We start from the raw sequence: 23,727 nt of genomic DNA, 5'->3' as shown, positions 1-23,727 counted from the left end.
GCACTGTCAGCAGTGTTCATTCCGGGAGTGGACAACTGGGAAGCAGACTTCCTCAGCAGACACGACCTCCACCCGGGAGAGTGGGGACTTCATCAAGCAGTCTTCACGCAGATTGCAAGGCGATGGGAAATGCCACAGGTGGACATGATGGCATCCCGTCTCAACAAAAAGCTACAGAGGTATTGCGCCAGGTCAAGAGACCCTCAGGCGATAGCTGTAGACGCACTAGTGACACCGTGGGTGTTCCAGTCGGTTTACGTGTTTCCTCCTCTTCCTCTCATACCCAAGGTTCTGAGAATCATAAGAAAAAGAGGAGTGAACAATACTCATTGTTCCGGATTGGCCAAGAAGGACTTGGTATCCAGAGCTACAAGAAATGCTCACAGAGGACTCATGGCCTCTACCTCTAAGACAGGATCTGTTACAACAGGGGCCCTGTCTGTTCCAAGACTTACCGCGGCTGCGTTTGACGGCATGGCGGTTGAACGCCGGATCCTAGCAGAAAAAGGCATTCCGGATGAGGTTATTCCTACGCTGATAAAGGCTAGGAAGGACGTGACGGCTAAACATTATCACCGTATATGGCGAAAATATGTTGCTTGGTGTGAGGCCAGGAATGCCCCTACGGAGGAATTCCAGCTGGGCCGTTTCCTTCACTTCCTACAGTCGGGAGTGACTTTGGGCCTAAAATTGGGGTCCATTATGGTCCAGATTTCGTCCCTATCCATTTTCTTTCAAAAAGAACTGGCTTCTCTTCCTGAAGTTCAGACGTTTGTAAAGGGAGTGCTGCATATTCAGCCCCCGTTTGTGCCCCCAGTGGCACCTTGGGATCTTAACGTGGTGTTGAGTTTCCTGAAATCACACTGGTTTGAGCCACTTAAAACCGTGGAGTTAAAATATCTCACGTGGAAGGTGGTCATGCTATTAGCCTTGGCTTCGGCTAGGCGTGTGTCAGAATTGGCGGCTTTGTCACATAAAAGCCCCTATCTGGTTTTCCATATGGACAGGGCAGAATTGCGGACTCGTCCACAATTTCTGCCAAAGGTGGTGTCATCTTTTCATATGAACCAACCTATGGTGGTGCCTGTGGCTACTCGTGACTGGGAGGATTCCGAGTTACTGGATGTAGTCAGGGCTTTGAAGATTTATGTAGCCAGAACGGCTAGAGTCAGGAAAACTGAGTCGCTGTTTATCCTGTATGCATCCAACAAGCTGGGTGCTCCTGCTTCAAAGCAAACTATTGCTCGCTGGATCTGTAACACGATTCAACAGGCTCATTCTGCGGCTGGATTGCAGCTTCCAAAATCAGTAAAAGCCCACTCCACAAGGAAGGTGGGCTCTTCTTGGGCGGCTGCCCGAGGGGTCTCGGCATTACAGCTTTGCCGAGCGGCTACTTGGTCAGGTTCGAACACTTTTGCAAAGTTCTACAAGTTTGATACCCTGGCTGAGGAGGACCTTGTGTTTGCTCAATCGGTGCTGCAGAGTCATCCGCACTCTCCCGCCCGTTTGGGAGCTTTGGTATAATCCCCATGGTCCTTACGGAGTCCCCAGCATCCACTAGGACGTTAGAGAAAATAAGATTTGACTTACCGGTAAATCTATTTCTCGTAGTCCGTAGTGGATGCTGGGCGCCCGTCCCAAGTGCGGACTACGAGAAATAGATTTACCGGTAAGTAAAATGTTATTTTTTTGATTATTTTTGCCAAAACGATTGCTTCCATAACAGCATTCTTGGAGCCTTATGATTGTTCTTTGTCTGGATGACATTCTGATGAAGGCTTAATCCAGGAGGCGGGTGGTGACTCTACTACTTAAACTCTAGTCCCTGGAATACCTTAGCTGTATTATAACTGTGGTGAATCTCCTGCCATCCTCGCTAAATGGCAAGCATTCCTCTCCATAGTAACAGGTCTCAGGATCATCTTGCCAACCCTTGGCAATTTCATTTATTTACGCTATTGCTCCATTGACTCAATACCCAGAATTCTTTGTAAGGCCAGACTGTAAGGGATTTGTGCACAGCGCATTGTCTCAGGCGCCTCTATTATTCAGGCATGTTTGACCTTTCTTGGCTAACATCTTTGACTTTTTTTCTCTTACATCCTAGAGGATACTGGGGTCCACTTTAGTACCATGGGGTATAGACAGGTCCACTAGGAGCCTTGGGCACTTTAAGAAATCAATAGTGTGCACTGGCTCCTCCCTATATGCCCCTCCTACCAGACTCAGTTTAGAAAATGTGGAGCCGGTCACGCTTAGGGAAGCTCCTGAAGAGTTTTCTGCATTTATTTTCTGTTTGTTATTTTACAGGCACTGCTGGATGGCGCCAGCATGCCTGCTTCGTGGGACTTAGGGGGCAGAACGGCCCAACTAGCTAAAGAGTTGATGGTCCCATTTCTCCGCTGACAGGACACTGAGCTCCTGAGGGAGTCATTCGCAAGCCTCACCACTGCGAGCATACCCTCCCACAGCACGCCGCCACCCCTAACAGAGCCAGAAGAAAGAAGAGTGGTGAGTAGAACGCCGGCGTCCCAGTTAGCGGGTCACCGGTGGTAATGGCGGCATAAGGGTAGGAGCGCATCATTGACATACACGCTACACTCCAGGGCTCAGGAGGACCTGCGGTGAGTATCTGCCGCTGTGAGGTGCGCGCTGAGCCACCAATGAATACCCACACTGGCAAATAGCTTCACAAGGGTTCTAACCCTCTGTTAAGCAAACCTCAGGCCAGTATAAAAGAACCGGGAAGCCGCACGCCATTACGGGGGCGGGGCTTCACTATGAGCGGATCCAGCAGCTCACCAGCGCCATTTTCCCTCTGCAGCTTACACATCACAGGGAAGCGCAGCTCCTCCACAAAGACACCACGTCTCCTAAGCGGTGCCAGGGGTCTTAGAAGGGGGGGGGGGGGGGTTGTAGAATACTAAGCCCTCTTAAGGGACATAGTGTGGCAACCCAGCTTAGTTTACTTGGCTAGAAGGGCGCATTGTGGCTGGCTCCAATTTCTGTGTCTCCCTGCGGGCTCTGTGTGGGTTACACTGTGTTTTCACCTTCTGTGTGTGGGTGTGTGTGTCCCTTCCCATTGCCATGTCCAGGGACTGTGTTTCCTGCACAGCAGAGTGTCTGTCCTCCCCGGGAGACTCGCTACCATGTACCCAGTATAGTACACATTCTCAGGCTAGTGTGTCAGAACCCCCATGGTTGGATTCCATTAAGGGGATGATATCTAATATTTCTACTAAATTAGCCCATACTGAGAAAGAGACACAATACTTAAGACAGTCTATGGATGACCTGATGAATAGAGATTCAGTTCCCATGCCAGCGTCTCAGACACCTGCCATTTGCCCACAAAAGCGTACTCTGGCACCAACTCATGCATGCTGATACTGATGATGATACGTCAGACACAGAAGAGGGTGAAGTGGATGCGAATGGGGGAGATGCGGTCCCGTCACAAGGAATACAGGCCCTGATAGAAGCTATTAGGGATGTCCTGCACATTCCTGACAAGGTGGCGGAGGTAGAGGAGGAGTCTTATTTTAATGTAAAAAAAGAAATACTCAACTACTTTTCCTGCATCAAAGGAATTGAATTCCCTGTTTGAAGTAACTTGAGCTAATCCATTTCAGATCCCTAAAAGGTTAATTATGTCCTTCCCCTTTCCTCTGTAGGATAGAAAGAAATGGGAAAACCCGACGATTGTGGACACATCGGTATCTAGGTTGTCACATAAGAGAGTTTTACTTGTTCCTGGGGCAGCATCCTTAAAGGACACGGCTGACCGCAAGGTTGAGACCACTCTCAAATCCTTATACACTGCTGCTGGGGTGGCCCAGAGACCCACTTTTGCTTGTGTGTGGATCACTAGGGCCATTGCTAAATGGTCAGGTAATCTAATTGACGGGTTAGATTCCTTACCCAGGGACGAGATAATTTTACTCCTATAGCATATTCAGGATTCTGCTAACTTTATGGTGGAGGCCATAAAGGAAATTGGTTTGCTCAACTCACACACCACTGCCATGGCAGTGTCAGCACGCAGGGGCTTATGGCTATGCCAGTGGACTGCGTATTCCAGGAAAGGCGTGGAAAGCCTACCATTCACAGGTGAGGCCCCTTTTTGGAGATGAACTGGATACATGGATATTCAAGGCTACGGCGGGTAAGTCTACATACCTTCCTTCCGCAGCACCCCCAGCTAGGAAAACCTATTGAGCTCCAACTCTGCAGTCCTTTCGGACAGCGAAATTTAAAGGAAAATCCAAAGGTTCTTCTACAGCCTTTAAAGTCAATAGAGGTAAACCCAGAAAACCAGCAGTTGCAGGTTCTCAGGAACAGACCTCCAGTTCTGCTTCCTCAAAGCCTTCAGCATGACGGTGGACCGCACTGCCTGGAAGAAAAGGCAGGTGGGAGCCCAGTTACGTTATTTCAGTCACGTTTGGCAACATCATGCCAGGATTCCTGGGTCAAAAACCTTGTTGCCCAGGGATACAGACTGGAGTTTCAGGAACTCCCACCTCCCAGATTCTTCAAATCAGTCCTACCAGCTTCTCCAGAAGCAGGTATGACTTTGCAGGCAGCAATTCAGAAACTGGTACAAACTCAGGTCATTGTCCCAGTTCCACTTCAACTTCAAAACAAGGGTCATTACTCCAACCTGTTTGATACTGAAACGGGATGGTTCGGTAAGGCGCATTTTAAACCTCAAGTCACTGAACCCCTACTTAAGGGTGTTCAAGTTCAAGATGGAGTCTCTGAGAGCGGTGATCTCAGGTCTGGTGGAGGGGGAATTTCTGGTGTCTCTGGACATCAAGGATGCGTACCTTCATATCCCGATTTGGCCACCTCATCAGACTTCTCTACGGTTTGCACTGCAGGACTGTCACTCAGTTCCAGGCCCTACCATTTGGCCTCTCCACGGCACCGAGGGTGTTCACCAAGGTAATGGCAGAGATGATGTTTCTCCGCAAGCAAGCAAGGAGTGAACATAATACCGTACCTGGACGACCTGCTGATAAAAGCACCATCCAGGGAGAGGTTGTTAGACAGCATTGCCCTCTCAACCCGAATACTCCAGGTTCACGGGTGGATTCTGAACCTACCAAAATCTCACCTGGAACCAACACGGAGGCTTCCGTTCCTGGGGATGATACTGGATATGGAGGAGCAGAAGGTTCTCCTTCCGTTGGAAAAGCATTCGTAACCCAAGTGATGGTGCGGGATGTCCTAAAACCAGCCCGGATATCGGTGCATCTATGCATTCGCCTTCTGGCGAAAAGGTTTCATGCAAGGCCCTTCCAGCTGGATCTGTTGCACAAGTGGTCCGGATCGCATCTTCACATGCACCAGAGTATACGTCTGTCGCCAAAAGCCAGGACTTTGCTTCTGTGGTGGCTTCAGACTTCTCACCTGACCGAGGGTCGATGGTTCGCAATTTAAAATTGGATTCTGCTAACCACAGACGCAAACCTCAGAGGTTGGGTAGCAGTCATCCGGGGGAACAGTTCCAAGGAAAATGGTCAAGTCAGGAAACCATTCTTCCAATCAACGTTCTGGAGCTAAGGGCCATATACAACATCCTTCTACAGGCATCGCATCTTCAAGATCATGCCATTCATGTTCAGTCGGACAATGTGACGGTAGTAACGTACATCAACTGACAGGGCGGAACGAAGAGCAGAGCAGCAATGTCAGAGGTAACAAGGATTTTCCTCTGGGCAGAAAGACACGCGGTGGCACTGTCGGCAATCTTCAGTTCGGGAGTAGACAACTGGGAGGCTGATTTCCTCAGCAGACACGACCTCCACCCAGGATAGTGGGGCCTTCACCCGCAGGTGTTCGAGTCCTTGACACGCCGGTGGGGAATTCCACAAATAGACATAATGGCCTCTCGTCTCAGCAGGAAGCTCAGGTGGTATTGTTCCAGGTCGAGGGACCCACAAACAGTGGCGGTGGATGCTCTGGTGACTCCATGGGTCTTCCAGATGGTTTATGTGTTTCCACTTCTTCCATTGATCCCAAGAATTCTCAAAAGAATAAAAAGGGAAAAGGTTCAAGCAATTCTCATTGCTCCGGACTGGCCAAGAAGGGCCTAGTACGCAGATCTACTGGAGATGCTCCTAGATGACTCGTGGCCTCTACCTCTTCGCGAGGACTTTCTACAACAGGGACTGTTCGTCTATCAAGACTTACCACGGCTATGGAGGTTGAGCGTCAAATTCTAGCTCGGAATGGGATCCCGGACAGGGTTATTCCAACCCTGATTCAAGCCAGAAAAGAGGTAACGTCTAAACATTATCACCGTATTTGGAAAAAATACGTCTCTTGGTGTGAAAACAGGATATTTTCTGCAGTGGAATTTCAACTGGGACGTTTTCTCCTTTTTCTGCAGTCAAGTGTGGATGTGGGCCTACGTTTGGGCTCCTTAAAAGTCCAGATTTCAGCCTTATCCATTTTCTTCCAGAAACTATTGTCTTCCATCCCTGAGGTTCAGACTTTCTTGAAGGGTGTTCTGCACATCCAACCGCCCTTTGTGCCTCCCATGGCACGTTGGGATCTCAACGTGTCAACGTGGTGTTACAGTTTCTACAATCGGAATGGTTTGAGCCTTTACAGGAGGTTGGCGTAAAGTTTTTTGCGTGGAAGACTGTTACACTGTTGGCCTTTGCTTCACCAAGGCGTGTGTCGGAACTGGGGGCGTTGTCGCACAAAAGTCCCTATTTGATTTTTCATGAAGATAGAGCTGAACTCAGGATGCGTCAGCAATTTCTTCCTAAGGTGGTGTCTGTGTTTCATATCAACCAACCTATTGTGGTTCCGGTGCTTACTGACACCTCTACTACCTCAAAGTCCTTGGATGTTGTGAGGGCTTTGAAGATCTATGTGAAGTGGACAGCTCGTCTCAGAAAGTCTGACTCGCTCTTTGTTCTCTTTGATCCCAAATAAACTGGGTGTCCTGCTTCAAAGCAGTCTATTGTTCGCTGGATCAGGCTTACTATCAAGCATGCTTATTCTATGGCAAGATTGCTGGTTCCTAAAATACAGGTCCACTCTACTAGGTCGGTGTGTTCTTCCTGGGGTGGCTGCCCGTGGTGTATCGGCTTTACAGCTCTGCCGAGTGGCTACTTGGTCAGGTTCGAATATGTTTGCTAAGTTCTACACGTTTGATACTTTGGCCTCTGAGGACCTTCAGTTTGGTCAATCAGTTTTGCAGCCTCAGCACTCTCCCATCCGGTTTGGGAGCTTTGGTACATCCCCATGGTACTAATGTAGACCCCAGTATCCTCTAGGACGTAAGAGAAAATAGGATTTTAATTACCTACCGGTAAATCCTTTTCTCGTAGTCCGTAGAGGATACTGGGCGCCCGCTCAGTGCTTCGTGTTTCCTGCACTGTTACTTCATTAAGTATTGTTGTTAGTTCAGCTGTTGATGTTCCTGTTCAAGTTTGGTTAGCATGGCTTTCCTCTTGTTTGGTGTGTGCTGGTTCGAATCTCACCACTGTTCTGTTATATCCTTCTCTCAAGGTATGTCAGTCTCCTCGGGCACAGTTTCTAGACTGAGTCTGGTAGGAGGGGCATAGAGTGAGGAGCCAGTGCACACTATTGATTTCTTAAAGTGCCCAAGGCTCCTAGTGGACCAGTCTGTACCCCATGGTACTAATGTGGACCCCAGAATCCTCTACAGACTACGAGAAAAGGATTTACCGGTAGGCAATTAAAATCCTATTTTTTTTTCTCTTTCATCCACTAGGGGACACTAGAGATCTTAGACAGCTGGGGTGTGAAGGATGCAGACTGGAGGTAGCACAATCGAATAAAAACATTATGCACAGCTGGATCCTCCCCCTTCACGCCCCCTAATCCCTCCAGTCTGAAAAATTGTGCTGGAGGGAGCAGCACAAGAAAGGAGCTCTTGCTCCATGAGAGAAAAATTTTGATATTAAATCTTGCTGAGCCGACCTAACCTAGTAGAAAGGAAGGTGAAGTCTCCCAAAAACTGTCGTAACAGTTTAAGTGAGACAAAGATCCCGGTGGAAGGGATCAGCATCTCCCTCAGAAGATCTGGATCAGAGAGCTGTGAGTAGGTGCGCAGGCTGGAATATACAGGGCAGCTTAGTCCCTTACAGGCATTAGTTTAATTTCCCCACAGCAGAGATTTCAGGGCAGCAGGCGGCTATGCAGTAACAGCCGTTCGGCTAAGGCAGGGCTGGCCAAACCGGTCCTCGAGATCTACCAACAGTTCACATTTTCCAGGCCACCTAGCTGGTGCACAGGTGTAGTCATTGCTAATTAAGATGTGCTGCATTCATTCCTAACTGACAATTCTACAGATCTCCAGGAGACCTGGAAAACATGAACTGTTGGTAGATCTCGAGGACCGGTTTGGCCAGCCCTGGGCTAAGGGGTCACACAATGCAGCAGGCCAGTACTCCGGAGCATCGCTCAGAGTGCGGCCGGCGGAAGAAGCTGTGACGCGTTGCTGAGGGGGGAGCAAGCGGCGGAGAGACGCCATAGTAGATGGACTCTGCCAAGATCAAAGGCGGCAGCAGAGAAGCGTAGCTCTGTACAACAGGTACATAGGGAGTGCGCTTGGGGGTTACCTAGAAAACTCAGCAGTCAGCTCCACATAGTGGAGACCAGACTGCAATGTGTATAAAAATGCAGTGGCGGACATTTTAATTTTTCTACAAGGCACGCAGCTAGAGCGAGCGGACCTCCCTGAGTCTTATTAGGTGATTGGCATAGGAGTCATTTGGTATATGTTGTTGTTGTCCATGATAGCAGTACCTGCGGCTAGAGAATAGAGCTCTCCTGACAAGATAGTTCTGAATATAGTAATTTTTTCTTTTAAAGGACACTGCTGATAGGTCCTGCGGAGGAGGAGGAGCAACAGAAACTCAACCCGATCAACTCAAGCTGTTTCAACAGTTAGTGGTGTGAAGGTTGTAAATGTCAGGCTGGTAGATTTTTATTTATTTTTTATGTGTTTATTATTATAATTTTTTTTTTCTATATATATTTCCAGCTGGTGACTTCGTGTTTATTGCTCCCTATATCCCAAAGGTCTTTCTCTTCCTACTCTAAAATAAGGTGAAACTACTGCTGTTTGGTGTGTGGGTGTTTTTAACATGTCTAAAGCACCAAACAAGACCACAAATACTTGCTATGTTTGTTCAAAATGTGAAAAAAATAACCACTAGTGTTTGCAGCTCCGGGGTCTGCGACACATGTCTGGGAATGGACGCTCAACCTGGGAGCAATGGTCTGTCTGGGTAATTGGAACTTGCCCTGGCAGATATTTCTAAGGAAATGGCGGAATCCTGCAAGCAACATTTAGAATGGGCTGCAGGATTTTCCAAGACTATGGAGGAATTCCTAATTAGAATAACTTCGCCTGCACAGGTAGAAAAGAATGTGCGTAAAACATTAAAGAGACCCCTCCCTATCCTGCAGGAAGAGTCTGAAGAGGAGGAGGGTCTCATAGATCAGTGCTTCTCAACCTCTGTCCTTAAGTACCCCCAACAGTTCATGTTTTCCAGTTCTCACAAGATTGCAAGTGAAATAATTTGCTCCACCTGTGGGTCTTTTATAACGTGTCAGTGAGTAATGAATACACCTGTTCAACTGCTAGGTGATATGGAAAACATGAACTGTTGGGGCTACTTGAGGGCCGAGGTTGAGAACCACTGTCATAGATGATGAGGAGGAGGGAGAGTCAGTTGAGGCAATAATTGATGCCAGTCCTTAGGAGGAGGACACTGAGGTCAAGGGGTTAGAATCCCTTATTGAAGCAGTAAAACAGGTCCTTAACTTCAAAGAGGAAGAGGTTAAGTAACCTGAAGTATTTGATCTATTTAAGACATAGAAACCGCAAACAGCAGTTTTTCTGATTCCTCAGACCAGGGTTGGCTGGTTTAAACCATGGTTTAAATCAATTGTTATTAAAAAAAAAAACTATTTTTTTTTTATTTTTTTTAATATGCTGTGACTACAGGCACAACACCTTGACTTCTTAAAAAAAAGTCTATTGTAAGGGAATCCCTGGTATTAATCCACATTCTTGTTGCTTGTGGTTTTCAGCTAAGTGAGCTGAACCAATGCAGTAAATCACACACACAACAAAGATATAGGGAGGTGAATCAGATAAGAAAGGTGCTAAACCTGCCTAGCATCAAGCTTCTCCCCCAACATTCCCATAGGACAGGAAAAAAACACAGTTAACATTCAGTCTTAAAGAGTAAACAACACCAACACATTAAACAGGCAATACACAGAAAACCTCATGGTTTAATCTTCATGTTTACTTCAATACAAAACAATGTATTTCCCATTATTGAACAGCTTCTGACTGCTCAATCATCTTCAGCTAGTGTAGAAAGATTTTTTTCTTCTTTTGGTTTAGTTCATTCGAAGCTTCGAAACAGACTGGGAACTGAAAAGGCATCTAAACTAGTGTTTTTATTCAAAATGTTTAATGCCAGAGCGTTTTCTCCAGAATTGTTTGGATGGTAGTATGAGATTGGGATCCTTGAAGGTCCAGGTGTCAGCCCTCTCGATCTTTTATCAGCAACGTCTGGTGGCCATGCAGGAGGTCCAGACATTTTTGCAAGGCGTGTTGAGAATACAGCCACCTTTTCGTCCTCCCACGGCCCCGTGGGATCTAAATTTGGTTTTAGAATTTTTGAGATCGCCAGTTTTCGAGCCTTTGGAAAAGACATCTGAAAAACTTGAGCTGGAAAGTAGCCCTGCTTTTAGCTTGAGCTTCAGCAAGGAGGGGCTCAGAGTTAGGGGCTCTGTCGTGTAAAATTCCTTTCTTCATTTTTCATGAAGACAGAGTGGAGCTCCGTACAAAGGCAGAGTTTTTACCTAAGGTGGTTTCCGCATAAACCAGCTGATTGTGGTCCCCTCCTTCCAGGGAGACGGGGATTTAGCCTTGGACATGGTCCGAGCCTTACGGGTGTACGTACAGGCCACAAATTCCATTAGGAAGTTAGACGCTTTGTTTGTCTTGTATGATGGTCCCAGGAAGGGCTGGCCGGCTTCGAACCAAACTTTGGCCAGATGGATACGATTAACCATAAAGCAGGCTTATCACTCTAGTGGTACGAGTTCCATTTCGGGTAGGTGCTCATACTACCAGATCAGTGGGTGCTTCATGGGCGGCATCTAGAGGAGCCTCCACTACCCAGCTTTGAAGAGCAACAACATGGTCATCAGCACACACATTCACTCGTTTCTACAAGTTTAATACGGTTGTATCTAGAGATGCAAGGTTTGGACGTTTGGTTCTTCAGGCTTTGGACTGCACTCCCGCCCATGGGAGTATCTTTGGGGCGTCCCCAGCTGTCTGTGATCTCCAGTGTCCCCTAGTAGATGAAAGAGAAAAGAGATTTTGGTGCTTACCGATAAATCAATTTCGCTGAATCCACTCGGGGACACTGGACGCCCACCTCTGTGCTGTCAGCCTGCTTGTTCTTGTTAAATTTAATTCAAACACTGATATTATGTTCCTGGTTGCTGTTTGACGTGTTGGTACAGTTGGTTCCTTCCCGTATGGCTTGGATTTTTCATGTTCCCTTCTCTGTCAATTTTTCAAACTGGAGGGATTAGGGGGCGTAGAGGGGGAGGAGCCAGCTGTGCCTAATTTTTTTTATTAGATTGTGCTACCTCTGGTCTGCATTCTTCACACCCCAGCTATCTGAGATCTCCAGTGTCCCTGAGTGGATTCAGAGAAATGGATTTATATAACGGTAAGTACCAAAATCCTCTTTTTTTTTTTCTTTTTTCTTTTTTGTTCTAGCCTGGCAGAACAATTTGTCTTTTGAAGCCATAGTACTGTAGAGATAGGTCCTTAAAAATTCAGTTGTTCATATAATGCTGTGCATTTAGAAGCCGTAGTCGTCGTCTTTTGTCTTTCAAAGGGTTTGGAAAAAGTCTGGCGCAAATTGAGAAGATCACAATAGGTTCTTCAAAACTTCCATCCCTTCTTACTCAAGCGTGGACCTCAAAGCTACACGAGTCTCAGGAGTGGGCCATGTTTGGCTGCCTTTTTACTTCTCATGGTTAAACATGTTCTAAAGATCATAGAGAGTGCTATATTAGAAATTCTATATTCAGTCCACTTGTGTTTCAACACCTAGACATACTTTTCTTGGCTTCTCATCTAAGTGTACTTCACCTGGGATTTAGTTGCGTGGATTTCCTGTTCTCTTGGATGGATAGAGATAGTGGCATGGTGCCTCTGTAACTTGCAGTGGGGTGCGCCTAGTCAGTGGCGGCAGTGCCTGTGGTCTTTGGTCTCATGGCATGTCTTGACCTGTAGGCAGTTGCTATGTCTTTGGCAGGGGTTGGTATCTATTGTTGATGTCCATAATGTAGACGTTCACTATGTCGACATTGAGTATGTCAGCAAGGATGGGAGGTCGACATTGGGCATGTGGGCCATCCAGTTTGCTATAGGGTTCTTAACTAACCCTTACTACAGCCTAGCCCCAAACCTAACCATAAAATTGGGAAAAAGAGCATCAGCCTTCACAGTTTTGACATTGTCATGTCTGGCATGTTGAATGTCAACTTTGGACGGTGTGTCATGGGGCTTCAGCAGACCAAGATTACAAGTTGTTCTCTTCTGTGCAGATTGTCTTTGGAAAGTTTTTCAGCCAGTCTTTATTCTTAGTCATTTCTCCACTTCTGTTTTGGGTAGTTTTGGGACGTCCTACCATTTGTGGACCATAAAACAATGTGTGCCTCTTACAGCACTGAATAAAGGTATTTAATGGTTTATACCGTAATACAGGTTGAGTATCCCTTATCCAAAATGCTTGAGACCAGAAGTATTGTGGATATTGGATTTGTCCGTATTTTGGAATATTTGCATACCATAATTAGACATCATGGCGACCTAAGTCTAAGCACAGAATGCATTTATGTTTCATATACACCTTATACACACAACTAAAGAAAAAATAAAAACACTAAGCGCTGACTCCTCAAGGGATCCCCTGCATATATATATTGCACTATTCTGGGTATACTGCAGCTTCATAAAGGAGACCACTGAATCTCCAATAGATAAAGACAAACCACAAAAACAATGAGGCGCTGTACAACCAGAATCAATTATATCATTTAATCCCACAATACAATTTACATACAATTACACATATACACACACGGCCGGTGTTAAAATATATATTATATCTAAAATATAAAAAACACCTTAAAACAATTAATGATTATTTAATCAGAGGTTGAATATTCTCAGTCCCAAGAGAGGTTTCAAAGCATTAATTCGTAACTGATAATTAGTAAAACACTAGTGCAGTTGGTTAGTAGGCAGTCCAGTATCAATACTCATCAATCCCAAGAGAGGTTTCAAAGCATTACTCCTGAGGAAGCCGCTGAGTGTGAAGGGGGGGGAAACGCGTTGAGGATTGACTTACATGGATCCGGTACTTTACATGCTCTGCGGGACATCTTTGCAAACGGACCTGTGGTGCGGCGGGACCCCAATGAGGAACATTTTTGAGTGTTACCTGCAGCTGTTTGGGGAGATAATTAATCCATTAACCTACGAATATACATGTGTCTAAAGTTCATACTAACATCTATGGACAAAGTTCTGACCAAGGTATAAGGTCATAGGCTGTTCAAGCTAATTGCCGAATTATTCACGTTGTGGCCGTGTTTCTGAGAGAGGGGATTTAAGGATGTTTTAAAGACATAAGGGGCGATTAATGAGTATTGATACTGGGCTGCCTACTAACCAATTGCACTAGTGTTTTACTAATTATCAGTTACGAATTAATGCTTTGAAACGTCTCTTGGGACTGAGAATATTCAACCTCTGATTAAATAATCATTAATTGTTTTAAGGTGTTTTTTATTTTTTTAGATATAATATATATTTTAACACCGGCCGTGTGTGTATATGTGTAATTGTATGTAAATTGTATTGTGGGATTAAATGATATAATTGATTCTGGTTGTACAGCGCTTCATTGTTTTTGTGATTTGACCTTATACACACATCCTGAAGGTCATTAAATACAATATTTCAATAACTTTGTGTATTATACAAAGTTTGTGTACATTGAGCCATCAAAAAACAAATGTTTCTCTATCTCACTCTCACTCAAAAATTCCGTATTTCGGAATACTTGGATATGGGATACTCAACCTGTACTCATGTCTATATTAGCATAGCGGACATCTTGCACGGCTTAATAATTCAATGACAATGCATCTTTTTTTACTTTAGTGAATAAGCAGTAATTCTTCAATGTATTTTTCTCTTTGTCAGGTGCTCGCGAATACCATGTGCAATTTTTTAGCAATGAGCCGGAGAGAGCCTGGATACACGAGAAGCGCATACGGGAATACCGGGGGCAGAAGCAGTTCGAGCAGCTGGTGGCTGAAGACAATGCCAAAGTAGTTAACCAATCAGAGAAACTGAAGGTGCATATTGGTGTAGGCAAATCCAAACTTTTTTTTTTTTTTTTTTAATGAGAACAAACATTTTACAAGCAGTTTTATTTGTTTTTGTTTTTTTAATTTGTAAAATAAACCATGGTTCTCCGCCACCTTCCACAAAGACACAATTGTTAATGTCACATCACAAGTTCAGGAGCTGTTGTTAGAACGTGGCTAGAATAGGAGTGTTTCAATACAGTGCAGTACGTAAGCAGCGTTCCTATGAAATTTTGCACACTGGTATATTTGTTGCCAGCTCTCTTTTATGCTTGTTTCCACTGTTCAGTGAACTCCGCTTTAACATAGGTAGATGTTACAGATATAGGCCATCATTCCGAGTTGATCGCTCGCTAGCTACTTTTTGCAGCCGGTCAAATGCATAGTCGCCGCCCACGGGGGAGTGTATTTTCACTTTGCAAGTGTGCGATCGCATGTACAGCCGAGCGGGACGAAAAAGTTTTTTGCAGTTTCAGAGTAGGTGTGAATTTACTCAGCCCTTGCGATCACTTCAGCCTGTCCAGTCCCGAAATTGACGTCAGACGCCCGCCCTGCAAACGCCTGGGTACGCCTGCGTTTTCCCTACCACTCCCAGAAAACGGTCAGTTGACACCCATAAACGCCCTTTCTGTCAATCTCCTTGCGATCACCCCTGCGAATGGAATTGTCGCTAGAAGCATTGCCCTGCAATGATGGTGCATACGCATGCGCAGTAGTAACCTGATCGCTGCGCTGCGAAAATCGGCAGCGTGCGATCAACTCAGAATGACCCCCATAGCATTAGCTGTAAACATAACTCCTATTCCATCCATGTTCTGTTACCCATACATAAATAAGCAGTTTGAATAGACTGGAGAAGCGATAAAGCAGTGATAAGCGCAAGGTGATAATGCACCAGCCAGTCATTACGGATTTGAAAAATGACAGGAGCTGACTGGCTGGTGCGCTATCACCCTGAGCTTATCACTGCTTTATCACTTCTTTATCCCTTCTCCAGGTTAATACATATGCCCCTTTGTTAGGATTAGTGATCCATATTTCATTCTCTGTTACTACTCTGTAGATTACAAGGAGAACGCAGCGCAGTGCAGCAGTGTACTGCCATATGTAAAGATACCCATGTGCATGTTACAATTTCATTATATTTTGCCCACCATAGTAGCTCTTTTAGATATACGCTAAGATGGTATGACTTTCCTATTTTCCATAGTAAATAATTTAGCAGTCTTTTTGGTTCTGATCTATCTTCCAGCAGCAGGCATGGCCTAGTCATGCACTACTGCTTGATATTTGCATTAAATAAAAATAAAAAGTTATACATTCTGATTGGTTGTTGGGCTATATGTGAAAACTGACTGGGTAGCCCTGTGATAAATTGCTTGATGCAGTAATTACTGTAACTTGTGGGTTTTATTGTTTAGATGCGGAAGCCTCGGCCTCAGAAGGAGCGCATACAGTGGGAGATTGGCATCGCCCATGCTGAGAAAGCCCTGTGCATGACACGAGAGGAGAGAATAGATCAGTACACCTTCATCTACGTAGACCCTGAAAGCTCTCCTGAAAACAAAAAGACAGTCCAAAGTACCAAAAGGAGTAGGAGGTCCACGTCAAGTAGTGAGGCAGAACCTGCACGTCCACCAGAAGTTACTCACTCTCCTATTGTACGGCAGGCAACTCCTCCACAGCCTTTAATATCAAAGGACATTAAAGACTCTGTACCTGAAACGCGGAGGCAGAGCCAGAGAAAACAGGTTCAGGAAGAGGAACCGCCACCCCAGCCCCCTCCAGCTAAAATTCCATGGAAGACGGCAGCTGCCCGCAAGTCGCTTCCTGCTTCACTTCTATTACACAAGGGCACAATTGACCTTCAGAAGTGCAATATGTCACCTGTGGTGAAAATAGAAAACGTCTTAGCTCTTCAGAATGCGTCTTCTGATGGTTTTGATCAGTTCATATACACAACTAAGGTAATGTGAAGTTCATGCTTATTATATATCAGTAGTTTTTCCATTATAGTCATAAAATGGATCTTGCAGTCCCTAAATATGCCCTATTTGCAGTACCGCAAGACAGAAGCAACTTGATAATTGCCTTAGTATTGGTACCAATACAATTGCTGCTTACCCCTCAGTCATTTTGGTAACAAAATAGAACTAACAAAAATCCAATGTAGTATTATGACTAAATAATTTTGTTTATCATTGTCAATTACACTTATTAGAGAGCAGCTTCACGCTCCCCCAGATTGCCTGACAGATTGACCCCATACTTATAATTCATATTGACAACACACACATTGTCAAATGCACAAACTAGTGCTAGTGCTTCTGACAGTGTGCGGTATGCCTTGCACCACGGAACCACATGGCAGGATGACTAGATAAAGCGGGTGGGATTGTCTGGCTGGCGGCCACTTTAACTGTGCAGGTTGTTTATCTAGCTGTCATATAATCTGCAATATATTTGTCTTAAAGGGTGTTGGTAACAAAACAGAAATCACAGTTAAAGCTCCAGAAAAGACGTCTGCACCCTCCCCCAACTTGAAGGCCGAGAAAACATCAGCACAATACACGCCTGCTCCCGAAACCTCATCGGGGGCCACAGGTAGGCAAACTGCACGTGTCTGCCCCTAACACAAGCCCCCTACTGCCAAAGGGGGAGGGGGGAAGAGACTGTTGTGCCCGCCGCCGAAATCTATAAACTAAAATAAACGGAGAGAGGACATCCCCCTCAACTCAGTATTTTTTTCTGTCAAAACTGCGCTGTCATCCCATTCATATTTTTGTTATATGCTGCTTTTTGTGCAATAAACGATACAAAGATGACATGACGTTTGCATTGTTGAATGGGTTTTCTGTTGTATTTGGTTACACTCATATTTGCAGACTTTTCTCATCAAACTATGTAGATATACTAATATGTAGCTAGCCTGAACCTGCGGCAGCATTATACCAGCTGATGTCTTATTGCTTACTGTAGGCTGCAGCCATGATTGTTGTCTGCACTAGGCATGATATACAAACAAAGAGCTACCATTGCCAATTTAACTTGTTTGTTTGGAGGAGATTGTTAGTCGTATATTGTGCTTTATTTTATTTTTAATTTAGAATTAAATAGAGGACAGTTAGACCTAGAAGGACACTATCCTAAAAGATTGAAATGTATATTTTTATTTATTTGTACTTTTTATACTTTTACAGTATATATGAAACCCCTCACATGGAGAACATCCATTCTAATTCCACCGGCTAGAGATCAGTGTTCATTCACTCATGACTCACTCACTCACTCACTCACTCACACTCGTTCGTTCGTTAAATGTAACATCAATGCTGAATAGCCCTTTACGTATCCCCCACCACCCCTCAAATATACATTTCTATGTAAGAAAATGTTTGTGTTGGGCACACCCATCTGGTTAGTCTGTCCATAGTGAGATAACTATTCTACGTGGCTTACATAGTTACTGGGTGTGTGGATAAGGTTACAAGTGTGTAGTGGGTAGGTTTTAAAAAAACAACATAGGTACGGTATAGCAACTACAACATAATGGAAACTTCTATTATAACACACACACACATCAGAGAAGATAAATTAGGACAACCTGTGAATCCCTACTGCATACAGTTTCACCCCTGCACTAAACTCTCCCCTTATCTTATAGCTTCAGTAACGCCATAGTACGTAACAGAAATGTTTCCCACGATGTTAGAGAGGACACCATAAATGATCTATGTGAACAGACAGATGTGTGATGCTTGTCTCACCCTCCACTTCTATTCCTAGGCCCTCGCTACCACTGTTCATAGCTATAAGTGCTCACGCAATTGCCGCTGCATTGTATTGATAACGCCAAAAGCCTTTTTGGGTTTGCTTTTCTGAATGTTTTTTTCAACAGAAAAAAAAATAATACGGGGGAATTCGGTTGTGTTTTGGGCACTGGCAGGGGCAATCTGATTGTTTTGCAGATGGGAGTGCATTTCAGGGGCCATTACTATTTATGCTCACACTCTCTTCAGGTTTCAAGCAGAAATCTGGCCAAAGTCTTACTCTTGGGTGCCCAAATCATTTTTTCAGCACTGTCCATACTTTGCATTGGTTTAGTTATTTAACACATCTAAACTCTGTTTATTTAAGTGCGCCTAGACCGATAAGTAATGGGCACCTAAAAGCCCAATTGCTGAACAATTTAAAATCACCACTTAAGGCGCCCATTATTTACACTCGCCCAAAAACAATTGAATTCCCTCCCTAAAATTAAGTGGTCTACAGACCTATATGGTTTACAAGAATAAAAATGTGAATAAAAGCCAAAAAGTGATCGTGCTGATTATGGTTTGGGGACAGCATTCTTGAAGGTCTGCGGAAACACAATAAGAAATATCACAAGGTGGCGGAATAGAAAGAGGTCTAGTAATAATCAACACCAACACTTCTAGTGTGATCCACAAACATTAATCACATCTGTAAAACGTTATAACAGGGATGTCGGAGATAAGTGCCCATTGCAGAGAGTGACTGAACTGTAACATCCGCTTACCACACTCACGGTGCTGCTCATCTATCACACTATGAACCTGATTTTTCTACTACCCTTACTGCATACTGATATTTAGTCTCCATTATAGTAGAAGCTTGGTAATCTGCTGGAGATGTTTGCTTAGTATTGTATTATAATTTTGTAGCGTTGTGATTTGCAGCTGTGCAGTATATAGGTAATGAGAAGAAGTTGGACGGACCATTCATTCATTTTCTCGGTCAAAAAGTTGTTTTTGTCATTGTGTGTGTCCCCACTTTCTGGTAAGTTCATAGTTTAGAATCATGGCTGAATGTATGTTGTCCATTTTCTCAAGTACATTTAATATATTGAAACACGTCATCAGTTTTTGGGTTTTTTTTTTCACATAGAAAGTAAGCATCAACTCCTTTATAAATCTACGACGTCAAGCAGTCGTATGTTTGTTTTTGTGTTTTTTTTATTTTTTAAATCTGGTTTGATTGTGTAATCTGATATATCTAACTAAAGATGCCTGTACACTGAACAATAATCCTTCAGATCAGCCGATTAAATTACTGTTCTGAACGTTCTATTATCGTTCAGTGTATGGACATGTAACGATAATTGCTCTCATCCTTGAAACATCTGAATCTGTTTGTATAATTTGGACTTGCCTAATCAATAGTGAGTAGATTCCACACTGTATATAAAGTTAGACTCCAAACATCTTGCAGATTATATAGATGCTCCAGGTATTGGGCAGTAGCTCCTCCCCTTGTTGGTCCCCAGAGTCATCTGCCCTAATCGTGCTGTGTCCATATTTACGTAGCAGTCCTATAAAATAGGGAAGTGTTAATGGGGAACTAAAGTCACTATCCATTTTTCGGCTGTGGAGTACACTGGGCTCCACAAGGATGGACAATGGGGTGTAGAGAAGGATCTTGATCCGAGGCACCAACAGGCTCAAAGCTTTGACTGTTCCCAGAATGCACAGCGCCGCCTCCTCTATAACCCCGCCTCTCTGCACAGGAGCTCAGTTTTGTAGTTGGTGCTGCAGTAGCAGGCACTAAACAGAGGGGCTGCTCCAGGCAGCCCTAAGAAGAGCTTTTTTATGAAGAAAAAGTGAAGACTTCAAGGGCAGCAGCGGTGGTAAATGTCAGGACACATTCACTGCTGCAGCTCCAGCTCTCCCCAGCGGCGCTGTACACTCCCGAGCCCTGGTTGCCGGGTAACTACAGCAGAAGGCTCCGGTTTTCTTCACGTCAGGCACACACGACGGGGGCTCTCCGGGATCGTGTGGCCGCGCTTCGGGAGGTGGTGAGTGGGTCCCGCTTGCGGGACCCGGTCTTTATCGCGATCCGGCGCGGTCAGTGGGAGGTGGGCCACGCGCGCTGGCGGTGGACACTGTGGCAGTACAGGCGATCCCACAAGATCACCAGGGCATGGGCGCAGGTCAGGTTTTCTCTCTAAACCAGTTTACTAAGAGCCCGCAGTACCCGGTGGTTTTGCCAGCAGGGGGATAAGGCTTAGACCTGAAGCAGCTCCCCCAGCCCCAGGGCGCCATTTCACGCAAATGTTCCCGCCCTGGAGCTGCATATCTGTCTCTCCTTCACTCCCTGTCCGTTTCTGGGCGCCATTATCCCTCAGCTTCACTGTTCCTGGGACTGCTTGGGCAAATCCTCCTGTGTAAAGCCACCTGATTGTCAGTGCTGTGACTTTACATGACACTTAAGTATTCTACCTGCCTTTTCAGTCCGTGCTAGTTAAGAAAGAGTGCATTTAGTCAGGGTTTTCTACTACAATTACCCTGTGATATACATCCAGTTCTTACTGTGTAGTGTTATATCTATTGCCTATATAGCTATATATATAAGCTAGTCCAGTGCAGTATTATTGTTAGTAATAACCTCTGCATTGTACAAACTGTGACTATCTGTGTGTGCAATTGATAGCTGAGTGGTGTCCATTTCGTGTCTTTCACTCAACCTGCTATCCCTATATTCTATAACCTGAGGGGGCTTGGTGCGTCAGGTTTTATATTGATATAGGTTTTTCACAAAGATATACTCTAATACGTATTTCTCTGACGTCCTAGTGGATGCTGGGACTCCGTCAGGACCATGGGGAATAGCGGCTCCGCAGGAGACAGGGCACAAAAGTAAAAGCTTTAGGATCAGGTGGTGTGCACTGGCTCCTCCCCCTATGACCCTCCTCCAAGCCTCAGTTAGGTTTTTGTGCCCGTCCGAGCAGGGTGCAATCTAGGTGGCTCTCATAAAGAGCTGCTTAGAGTAAAAGTTTTGATAGGTTTCTTATTTTCAGTGAGTCCTGCTGGCAACAGGCTCACTGCAACGAGGGACCTAGGGGAGAAGAAGTGAACTCACCTGCGTGCAGGATGGATTTGCTTCTTAGGCTACTGGACACTAGCTCCAGAGGGACGATCACAGGTACAGCCTGGATGGGTCACCGGAGCCGCGCCGCCGACCCCCTTGCAGATGCCGAAGTAAGAAGAGGTCCAGAAACCGGCGGCTGAAGGCTTTTCAGTCTTCATGAGGTAGCGCACAGCACTGCAGCTGTGCGCCATTGCTCTCAGCACACTTCACACCAACGGTCACTGAGGGTGCAGGGCGCTGGGGGGGGCGCCCTGGGCAGCAATGTTAATACCTTTTCTGGCTAAAGAATACATCACATATAGTCCCTGAGGCTATATGGATGTATTTCACCCCTGCCAGGTCTCAGAAAAACCGGGAGAAGAGCCCGCCGGAATAGGGGGCGGGGCCTATCTCCTCAGCACACAGCGCCATTTTCCCTCACAGAACTGCTGGTGGGAAGGCTCCCAGGCTCTCACCTGCACTGCACTACAGAAACAGGGTTAAAACAGAGAGGGGGGGCACTTATTTGGCGATATGATTATATATTAAGATGCTATAAGGGAAAACACTTATATAAAGGTTGTCCCTGTATAATTATAGCGTTTTGGTGTGTGCTGGCAAACTCTCCCTCTGTCTCCCCAAAGGGCTAGTGGGGTCCTGTCCTCTATCAGAGCATTCCCTGTGTGTGTGCTGTGTGTGGGTACGTGTGTGTCGACATGTATGAGGACGATGTTGGTGAGGAGGCGGAGCAATTGCCTGTAATGGTGATGTCACTCTCTAGGGAGTCGACACCGGAATGGATGGCTTATTTAAGGAATTACGTGATCATGTCAACACGCTTCAAGGTCGGTTGACGACATGAGACGGCCGGCAAACAAATTAGTACCTGTCCAGGCGTCTCAAACACCGTCAGGGGCTTTAAAACGCCCATTTACCTCAGTCGGTCGACATAGACACAGACACGGACACTGACTCCAGTGTCGACGGTGAAGAAACAAACGTATTTTCCTTTAGGGCCACACGTTACATGTTAAGGGCAATGAAGGAGGTGTTACATATTTCTGATACTACAAGTACCACAAAAAAGGGTATTATGTGGGTGTGAAAAAACTACATGTAGTTTTCCTGAATCAGATAAATTAAATGAAGTGTGTGATGATGCGTGGGTTTCCCCCGATAGAAAATTATTGGCGGTATACCCTTTCCCGCCAGAAGTTAGGGCGCATTGGGAAACACCCCTTAGGGTGGATAAGGCGCTCACACGCTTATCAAAACAAGTGGCGTTACCGTCTCCAGATACGGCCGCCCTCAAGGAGCCAGCTGATAGGAGGCTGGAAAATATCCTAAAAAGTATATACACACATACTGGTGTTATACTGCGACCAGCTATCGCCTCAGCCTGGATGTGCAGCGCTGGGGTGGCTTGGTCGGATTCCCTGACTGAAAATATTGATACCCTTGACAGGGACAGTATTTTATTGACTATAGAGCACAGAGAGATATTTGCACTCTGGCATCAAGAGTAAGTGCGATGTCCATATCTGCCAGAAGATGTTTATGGACACGACAGTGGTCAGGTGATGCATATTCCAAACGGCACATGGAAGTATTGCCGTATAAAGGGGAGGAGTTATTTGGGGTCGGTCCATCGGACCTGGTGGCCACGGCAACAGCTGGAAAATCCACCTTTTTTACCCTAAGTCACATCTCAGCAGAAAAAGACACCGTCTTTTCAGACTCAGTCCTTTCGTCCCCATAAGGGCAGGCGGGCAAAAGGCCAGTCATATCTGCCCAGGGATAGAGGAAAGGGAAGAAGACTGCAGCAGGCAGCCCATTCCCAGGAACAGAAGCCTTCCACCGCTTCTGCCAAGTCCTCAGCATGACGCTGGGGCCGTACAGGACCCCTGGATCCTACAAGTAGTATCCCAGGGGTAAAGATTGGAAATTCGAGACGTCTCCCCCTCGCAGGTTCCTGAAGTCTGCTTTACCAACGTCTCCCTCCGACAGGGAGGCAGTATTGGAAACAATTCCCAAGCTGTATTCCCAGCAGGTGATAATCAAAGTACTCCTCCTACAACAAGGAAAGGGGTATTATTCCACACTATATTGTGGTACTGAAGCCAGACGGCTCGGTGAGACCTATTCTAAATCTGAAATATTTGAACACTTACATACAAAGGTTCAAATCAAGATGGAGTCACTCAGAGCAGTGATAGCGAACCAGGAAGAAGGGGACTATATGGTGTCCCGGGACATCAGGGATGCTTCCTCCATGTCCCAATTTGCCCTTCTCACTAAGGGTACCTCAGGTTCGTAGTACAGAACTGTCACTATCAGTTTCAGACGATGCCGGTTGGATTGTCCACGGCACCCCGGGTCTTTACCAAG

General features: G+C 45.5%; 1 protein-coding gene across 5 annotated transcripts in view; it reads left to right on the top strand.

Annotated features, from left to right (window-relative positions):
• Nucleotides 1-23,727, top strand: part of NSD3 (nuclear receptor binding SET domain protein 3) — a 300,258-nt gene that overhangs the window by 116,714 nt on the left and 159,817 nt on the right. For all 5 annotated transcript variants that reach the window (XM_063931538.1, XM_063931537.1, XM_063931536.1 and 2 more), the window contains exons 4-6: nt 14,306-14,460; nt 15,894-16,439; nt 16,947-17,076. In XM_063931538.1, the coding sequence (XP_063787608.1) occupies nt 14,306-14,460; nt 15,894-16,439; nt 16,947-17,076 (831 nt within the window). The remainder of the gene's footprint in view (nt 1-14,305; nt 14,461-15,893; nt 16,440-16,946; nt 17,077-23,727) is intronic.

The sequence above is a fragment of the Pseudophryne corroboree genome, chromosome 6 (assembly GCF_028390025.1).
Source record: "Pseudophryne corroboree isolate aPseCor3 chromosome 6, aPseCor3.hap2, whole genome shotgun sequence".
In the NCBI taxonomy this organism is placed as follows: domain Eukaryota; kingdom Metazoa; phylum Chordata; class Amphibia; order Anura; family Myobatrachidae; genus Pseudophryne; species Pseudophryne corroboree.
Note: the sequence above shows the minus strand (reverse complement) of the source record. Positions and strands in the feature narration are given on the sequence as shown.